Source organism: Megalobrama amblycephala, linkage group LG1 (genome assembly GCF_018812025.1).
Source record: "Megalobrama amblycephala isolate DHTTF-2021 linkage group LG1, ASM1881202v1, whole genome shotgun sequence".
NCBI classification, from domain to species: Eukaryota; Metazoa; Chordata; class Actinopteri; order Cypriniformes; family Xenocyprididae; genus Megalobrama; species Megalobrama amblycephala.
The window spans coordinates 68,691,331-68,701,092 of NC_063044.1; the positions used below are offsets into that span (position 1 = coordinate 68,691,331).

The 9,762-nt window shown below is 34.3% G+C and overlaps 1 protein-coding gene across 1 annotated transcript; it reads right to left on the bottom strand.

The window, feature by feature from the left end:
- Nucleotides 1-2,272: 2,272 nt before the first annotated feature.
- On the bottom strand, nt 2,273-3,229 carry LOC125275897 (GTPase IMAP family member 9-like). The gene has a single exon (XM_048203247.1). The coding sequence runs from the start codon at nt 3,227-3,229 to the stop codon at nt 2,273-2,275; it is 957 nt and encodes a 318-aa protein (XP_048059204.1).
- Between the last annotated feature and the right edge of the window lie 6,533 nt (nt 3,230-9,762).

Below are 9,762 nucleotides of genomic sequence, written 5' to 3' on the forward strand. Positions count from 1 at the left end.
TTTTTCCTTTCACTGTTGTGGATCGCAAAGTGTGACGTTGGTCCGCCAAGGCTGTGTGTGTGTGTGTGGTGTACTGCTTACCCCCAGCATGGTGTGTTTACAGGGTGCCCATACAGGGTGCGTCAGGGCAGCACAATAGCCAGATCGGAGCACCAGCTGGTAACCTACCTAACTAAAGGAGCTACAATATGACTTTGAGTGTGTGTGTGTGTGTGTGGTTGAGTGTCACGTCGTCTAATTATAAGGGTCCTCGTTGAGGCATTGCATCGCGCTCTCTCTTTCGCGCTTGCTCTCTCTCCAACTCGCGCTCTGGGCCGCGCTGCTGCTTTGGGGGTTGTCGACACCTCTGGTCCAGCGGCTAAGGGAACTGGATATTTATTTTTTTTTGTTTTCCTTTGGTGGTTATTTTCGGTTCGGGTTAATTTCTTTTTTTGTTGTTGTTGTATTGACTTATTTTGTATTACTGTCACCAACTCTCAGTTTGTGATTTTGACTGTGTGATAACAGTCATTATTAATTGGAGTGATTTACCGCTATGCGGTATTCATGAATCTCGGTTGTATTGCAATCTTGAGCCGTGATCAGTTCTGAGTTTGTGATCTTTGTTGTGACAGTATACCTTGTTTGTTTGTTTTTTTTGTCTTTAATAGTTGTATTTTCTTTGTACATTTATATTGTTTGTTGGAGTATTGTAAGTTCTTTTGGCTTTGTTTATATTGGTTTAGTATATTGATTGTTTATTTGTTTATGTTGGTTTGTTTTCTAAAGTGATTTTTTCCCTTCTCTCTTTTTGTGTTTTGCAGGAGCTGAGTGTTCCTTGGGAGCGGGCTGGTGCGAGTTGCACAGGCTTCACTTCAATACGGGTTGTCATTTATTGCTGTGTCACTATTTGTGGTCATTATTTGCAGTGATTTTTGTGGATGTGATTCTGATTAGCGGGATTTTTTTTTGTGTGCACTGAATGCACCATACTAGCATTTCATAAAGGAAGCCTCAGCCCCTGCATCGAGTAATTTTTTTTTGTTGTTTTCTTTTTTTTTTTTCGTTTGACTGAGACAATTTGAATGCTGTGTTTGGGGTTTTAAATTTTGTAAATTCTTTTAACCTTAATAAAGAGCTGTTTAAATGTAAACTCACGCCTCTTGCCCTTGTCTAAGTGGAACTTATTTGTGTGTTCTTTTGGTAATTTCCCCATTATTTCGGGGTGGCGTAGTCATTACAAACCAGCCACTTGCTACATAAGTGTACCATAATTATTCAGGGTAAGACAAAAACACAGTTTGGAAAATGGATTCATGTTGTATATTCTCATTATATACTTTTTGTAAATTTTTAACACAAAAAAAGTTGCGGACTGCAGCTTTAAATCAGATAACATTTTTAGCTATCAAATGGTCATGTTACAATGTGCTCCACCTATAGGGCATGTTGTCACATTTCACTTCCCTTCTTTCTGGGTAAATAAAGAAAAAGTATACACTGTATTAATAAAACAAAGCCACATATTTGTACCAGATGTGTGAAATTAATGTGGAACAAAATAAATTCTCTGAACCCTAAGTACATTTACACAAACTGAGAAAGTCAAAAAGTGTTAGGTTGTGCCCCGCTCTCCCCTATTTTTGGCACATAAATACCATCATTTGTCCAACTAATTTTTTTTTTTTTTTGGCCATGGTTAGCTTGAGAATCCAACTCTTTAACAGTGTAAATAAGTCAGAATGCATGAAATAGCATGAAATAGCATTAGCATTCTGGGATTTAAAATCTCGTCCTCTATGCACTGCCATTATAAAGCTTGGAGGCCAGGACGTTATTTGATATAACACCGATTGTATTCATCTGAAAGAAGAACGTCATATACACCTAGGATGGCTTGAGGGTGAGTAAATCATAGGATAATTTTAATTCTGGGTGAATTATCCTTTTAAGAATTAAATGGCACTTTTGGAAAAGCAAGAGGCAGGTTGGAACAGAAAAACACATTTTTGTAAAATTATTACAAAATTACCAAATAGTTTACTTTAGAAAACAGAGCATACTAAAGAAGTACTGTAATGTATGACCAACCCAGCTACATTTCTGAAAAAGAAAAAAAAGAAAAAACCTATCCATAATTTGAATTTTAATATCCAAGTAGAAAATGTGTGACTCACATGTGATTTTAATATAGAAAACATCTGATTCTGTTTTGCAACAACTATTGCACCCTTTCTGGATTGCATTTAAAAAAAAAAAAACATACTGAGTAAATACATTTTTTTACACAAGGTTACTTCATAGGTGAGTATGATGGGTTTTCTCTGCGCCGACGGAATCGATTTGCAAGACATGCAAAAAAATGAATGAATCTTTGCCGGAAACGCTTAAATGCTGATGTTTTTGCACAGTATTGTCTTTTTCTATTCCTTCCATCCTGTGGTACAAATCTCAGTGACTCCGAAAACATTGGATTATGGTACTCTCCACTAAATTCTGCTTCCTCTCTATTTCTTCTCTCATCTCTTATTTTCTTTTCTTCCTCTTGTCTAAATCTCTGAGCTTCTTGATACATATCATTAGTGTAGTATCCTCCATTCTGCTCTATCATTGTGTCAATCTTCTGCAGTAGATCATACACCTGCTCTCTGTTATTCTGATCTCTGTTGTTGAAGACATGATACCCCTGACAGCTTTCAACAATTGGTCCTAATATGTTATTCTCATTTACCTCTGACTTAAATGTCTCTGGGTCAATACCATCCCCCTTTGTGAAGAGGATTATGAGATACCTCAGCACACCAACACCAAACATGTTTTGAATTTCTGTCAGTACCTCTTTCTCCTGCTTTGTGAATCTATCTGGAGGAAGTACAAATAAGAATGCATGAGGTCCTGGTGCAAATTCAAAAACACTCTTTGCCATCTCATCTGCCATGTCTTCTTCTGGAAGTTTTGTGTCAAAAAACCCAGGAGTGTCAATGACAGATACATATCGTCCTCCAACAACTGACTCCTCAACCCTACATTGCTTTGTTACAGAGTTCAAACTTTTTTTATATTCAAATCTGTTCTCTCCCAGTATAGTGTTTCCTGTTGAACTTTTCCCAACTCCAGTTTTCCCTAGGAGGACGATCCTTATTTCAGTGTTCTTGATGTAGCTCTGTCCTTGCACTCCCACTGGTGAGAAAAACAAGAAACTCTTGTTGGTATACAGAGCATATCTGTTGCATTTCCTATCATAACACATAATAGCAAAACCATTTCATGACTTTGTAATGTCACAGTCTTCATGAATGGCTGGATTGAGTATAAAAAAAAAAAATAATAATAATAATAATAATAATAATAATAATAATATATATATATATATATATATATATTATATATATATTGTCTTGCCTATATTTTACAGTTTTTTACAATCGTTAGGACACATTTCTCAATACTTAGGCCACTTTTTCAAAACTCTTCACACAGTTCTCCTAACCAACTTTCATCTTGGCACAGCAGTTAATTTCACATTCAAAATGCACTTAATCTACCAAAACACTTCACTCTTAGCCCGGATTTTATATTTACTTAAAAATATAATTACAATATACTTAAAATATTTAAGTTTGGTTGCATTACTTATAAAATATAAGTAAATTCTACTAATTTGTGGGTGTATTTGAATGTGTTAATAAATGTAAGTTAAATGCACTTAAATTATGAAGTTTTTCTCCTGACCACGCCTCCTTCACACTGGTTTGCGGCAGGTAATGACGCCATTTTGTCGTGGTGTGTGTGAATTCAAGGAGCTGTTGATGAGCAGTTGGAACATTTGTTTTGGCTGTTCTACAGACATTTTTTCCTAACATTTACCTTTTTATAGTTTTTCACCAAAGGAGAAAATCACAATTTTTAAGTTACCATCATCGAGGGTCAGGGTTTGTTTTAGTTGAGCTGTTGACCCTTAACTTTTTAATATTACATTTTTGTTTGGGCAGTTTTAACTGCAATAAAACCAACCAGACAAGCAAAGTTAAAAGATGATCAGGTGGTGTTGGTTATGTTTTCACATAATCATTATTTGATCTGAATCACTGAACTCATTTAGAGTCCAATCTCTGAGTTAGAGTTACATTATTGATTACAGCAGCACTGTGATTCTACAGCGGATGATCAACTTCTATAATAAATTTTTTTTTTTTTTAAGTTGTCCTTATCACAAAAAAAATATATATATATATTTTAGGCACATACAGACATCAAGAATCAGCCTGTGAATCTCAACGACGGTGACAAGCAACATATTCTGATAAACAGATCAACTCTGAACATTAGAAAACAAGCTGCTAAAAAGTCACAGAAAAACAGCAAAATTTAAATAGTGAGAATAAAGAAAATTACTAAGACAATTCAGCTCATAATTTATTCATGCAGCAATGCATGATGGGAGGCATGTATGAATTTTGATTGGTGGCAAGTTGACTTGCTTAGTACATTGAACTTAAATATACTAGTTGTAATAACTACAAAGTAATTAATATTACAAAACATTTTAAGTTAAATGAACTTGAATTATTAAGTTCATATTACTTAATCATTACTTAATTTTTTTAGGGCAACCAGTTTCCTCAAATTTTTTAAGTAAATTCAACTTATCCGGGCTAACAGTGTTCATTCATGTCTCAAATCAACTCATTCTTCCAGAACACTAGCAAAGCAAACACACTTTGTCAGTCATAAAATACTGACCTAAAAACACTAACATCAGGTATCATTATACATTTTTTTAGTAAAATTTCTTAACAAAACAAGAATAACACTGTCTATTGTTTATAATTCACTGCAATTTGTTACATGAACCTTGTTTACATAATAGTACAAAAATATTCCGAAGTTTTCCTCTTTGAATGGATGATGCTTGTGTAGGTGTTCAGTTTCATCTAATTGCTTCAATAGTATTTGATTTTTTAGATTCAGCATATATTTCATTACAATATTACTGTAGAAATGTAGCAAATTGCTGTCTTATTCAGTTTTGTATTATGCTATTGTTTTGAACATAAGTTTAACAGTTTTGAAAACAGTATGTAAACATGTGCAAACTGGCCTGTACAAAGAGTTTTGGCAGTTGTTGTGTCTGAGTGAGAAAAGAATTCATGAAATTTAAGAGATGTAGTCATTGAATGCATTTTGTGCCAAAGCAATGATAATTGATCCTCAGTTTAGCCCACATAGACTTCTGTTGTGCTCACTGTGTGAAGAGTTTTGCAAAAGTGACCTAAGTATTGAGAAATGTGTCCTAGCGTCTGTAAAAAACTGTAAATGACAATGTTTAGGCTAATGTCAGAAAGTTTAAAGTCAGTCAGTCTGACGTTATTTCAACTAACAATCAGGGTCCCTATGGAAAGCGTCACAACCACTGAACTGTGTTACGAGTGTTTGCAATGCAGATGTTGGCCGTGGTGTGCCTGTTGGCAACTGCTTTTACTAACCGGACATTATAATAAAAAAAAATTAAAGCTGCAAGCAGCATTTACCGGGGTTCAAGCATTTAAACCCTTTAAGCACATAAAAATATATTATATTTTATTTAGCAAGCATGTAAACACCATTTACAGACAATACAGGCAATTTAGTAAGGAACATTTTTTTTTAAAGGTTTTTGACAGTTATTGCCACCTATTGCCCGATCTCCACCACTTTTTTTGGGTGTCCTCAGAGTGTGCATGTGTTCACTTAATTTCATGAAGGTCTGAGTTTTCGTTTAGTATTTATAGGCTTTTGAGTATATTTTGCAATGGCCATTTTCTAAATGACCCTCTTATAGCGACCCGATGGGTAAAGTTCAACTTTTTTGATATTTATTGATCTAGAGTTTCCAGAGAATTGTCCTTCACTGGTTTGGTTCTGATCGGGTAAAAAACCTAGGACTAGTTCGCAAAAGTAGGTTTTTCAGATATTTGTGAATAATTAATGAACGATTTTCAGCAGCATTTTCAGATTTGATTGACAGCATTGGTTCTTGAAGCAAAGTTGTATAGCATGAGGAGATATATGAAATGATATGCATATTGTGTAGATCTGAGAAACTGCATGTGATTACAGAGGCGTAAAACTCGTTAGTGCCAACTTGTGGCCGATTTCTTTCAAAATTCTTAAAGATCTCTAGGTCCATGAGTCAAACATGCCCACCAAGTTTCATTCCGATCGACCTCCATTAACCTTGTCTAACAGGTGCTCAAACTTCATTGGCTGATGGTGGCTATGTTTTGAGATATGCCAGTGTCCTCAAAGACTATCATGCCCCCTTGGACCAAGACACTGCATGCCAAATTTCAAGTTGATCGGACTAAGAGTTGCATAGTTACAGCTGTTTTCATGTTTTTTCAAGTTATAGTGCACCCAAAAAAAAAAAAAATTGGTGGAGTTCAGGCAATAGTTGGCACTCTAACTGTCAAAATAACCTATAAAAACCATGTTTTTCCTTACTAAATTGCCTGTATTGGCTGTAAATGGTATTTCCATCTATGATCCAGGTGCTCCAATTGGGTCAAAACCCCTAGGACTAGTATTTAAAAGTTTTTTTTTCAAAAAAAAACAAAAATACCTGAAAATTTTGCCATGAGCAGATCTGATAAAAACACAAAGAAACATGTATGCTGCTTGAGCCAAGGATTACAACAATATAAGACACTTGAGTCTAGGCCTAACAGTTCAGGAGTTATGAGCCATTTCATACTTTTGACCACTGTAGTGCCCCCAATTTCAATAGGGTTTCAGCGCTACACACTTAAATGCCTAATAGACGTTCTCATATCAAAAATCTGTTATATGGGGACAACAAACTAAAGCCAAGGACACACTTAACAACTAGCTGAAACATTCTAAGACTGAAGTAAACACACTATATGATTTTAAATGCTGACTGTAAACACTGTCTGAATGCAACTTGCACAGACCCGGCATTTTTTAACATGATCAGTAGTAAGTATCAAATTACATTCATCATCAGCCTTACAATCCTTAAATTTGTCCCTGGCTTAAGAGTCCATAACACAAAACTAAGAATAAACAACTGAATAAATGTGAAAGTGTGTGTGTGTGTGTGTGTGTGTGTGTGTGTGTGTGTGTGTGTGTGTGTGTGTGTGTTTGTCTGTGGACAGTACATCATTTAAATTATGATTATTGTTGGTTAAATTACCTGCATTATTTAAAGGCTGATGAAATCCTCTTTGACGCAGATGAATAGGCCTATCCTATATAAGATTATTAGATTGTCAGACATATTTAAGTATTGTTATCATTTGTCTAGTTCCAAAAACATAAAATAAATAGGTACGTCTATATTATATAATTGAACTTTCTATACCTACCATTGTCTTCCGTTGTTTTGTTCTTAGCTGAGCTTCAAGACCTGTAAAAGAGATCCACTTTAACTTGATTCTATTTTCTATTCTATTCTATTCAATTGAATAAATTGTACAAACAATAGTATGCAGTGTTTCTCTGCTCTAAACTAAGTTGAATTAGACTTATTTTATCATGGTGTGATTTGATCTGGTTTGTCTTTCACATTATATCCGACACCATTATCCCACTTTATAGGTAATAAAATCAGACCTACTGAAATATTTGCACATTAAATCAAACAGTGCACAGATTTAAAGCATAGTTTATGCAAACAAAGGCATTAATCTGTTTTTTTTTTTTTTTCAACAGGAAAAAAAATATGTAATCACGATGTACAACTTGCTTGATTAGATTTGAAATGTTCAACATTCAACAAAAAGTGTAAAAATGTGACAGATTTCTACAGAAAACTACAGCTGCTGTAAACTGCAGTCGGTTTCTTCTGATTCAAATTCTTTATGCCATGGAAAATGTTGATCCTAATCTTAGATATTAGTTTTAATACACACCAAAGATAACATATTTTGCTTTTTATCATTTTAATGTGTAAATCATTTCTACTGAAGGGTTAAAATAATTTTTGCAAACAACAGTCTGATTAATAATTAAAATAAATTATTGCTGCGGTAATGACAGTTTGTGTCAGTAAGGACACAATGTTACACACTTTAATAATGTAACCTTGACATTAGGTTAGTATTAAAACAGTAACACACAAAAACAGAAGGTATTTTGTCAAAGAGGTATTGTAGGAAAGACAATATATTAAATAAAATTAAGTATGTTACATTTGTTCAGAGTTATCTGGTCTTTGATAATGTTCTCAAAATGTTAGCACAAAATTATATATCATTCATGGAACTTTTTTCTGAAGCATTTTAATTCCATGTTCAACTACGTTTTTAAAAAAAATGTTACTTCTTTTTTCAAAATATTCAGAGAACATTTTCATAATGTTTGAAGAACATTATAAACATTTATAAAACGGAATTTTAAAACCAAGCATTTATTTTTTAAACAAACAAACAAACAAACAAAAAAACACTTAATATATTATTTTTTAAAAACCCCACCGTAATGCTGATCTTCCGATGCTTGGAATTTCTTCGGTTTAGTTTCACTTTTTAACAGTCAGATTTATAAGCCTTCAGATGTCATCAGCTCCACCCATCAGAGGAGGAAATAACTCAGAATGGAAATTTACTGAATACAAAGAGGTGGTTGTGTTTCTGTGAAATGACAAAGAACAGACATATTTCTCATAATTATAAATGATAACTTGATATTACTTTTACATATAAAATTCTGTACTCATGCGAGTACAACAGTAGTGACTGGGTGTAATTAACATCTTATTCTACAGTGACTATTATGATATGACATGTAGTACAGTGAGTGTAGTACAGTCTATAGAAACTGTGTCTATTCCCCGAATAGTGAGGTCTAACAATAAAAATAGAGGATCTAGAAAAAATCTGATCGTGATCAAACCAGAAATTTGCAAAATTACTGAACAAAACAATTTCTAAGGCTAGGGCTACTAAACATTAGATCGCTAACACCTAAGGCGGTTATTATAAATTAAATGATCACAGATAATAGTCTTGATTTAATTTGCCTTACTGAAACATGGCTTAAACCAAATGATTATTTCGGTCTTAATGAGTCTTGTCCACCTGGCTACTGTTATAAAAATAAATGCCGTCTGATTGGCCGTGGCGGTGGTGTAGCAACAATCTATAGAGATCATTTTAATGTTACTCAGAAAACAAACTACAGGTTTAATTCATTTGAAATTCTTATGCTAAATGTTACACTCTCAGATATAAGTAAAAAGTCGCTACTATCTCTTGCTTTGGCTACCATTTATAGACCTCCAGGGCCTTATGCTGATTTCCTAAAAGAGTTTGCAGACTTTCTCTCAGACTTATTGGTCAACGTCGATAAAGTGCTGATTGTTGGAGATTTTAACATTCATGTTGACAATACAAATGATGCGTTAGGGGCTGCGTTTACTGATTTACTAAACTCATTTGGGGTCGAACAAAACGTCACTTGACCCACTCGCCGTTTTAATCATACACTAGATTTAATTATATCACATGGAATCAATCCAGCCGATATAGAAATTCTACCGCAATGTGATGACGTCTCTGATCACTATCTTGTAACATGCGTACTGCATACTGATGATATTTGTCAAATTGCTCCGCAATATCGACTAGGCAGAACAATTCTCCCGACAACTATAGATAAATTCACAAATAATCTGCCTGATCTGTCTCAGCTGCTCATCGTACCTAAACATGCAAATGATCTTGAGGAAATGACTAGCAGTATGTGCACCATTTTCACTAGTACATTAGATACTGTTGCACC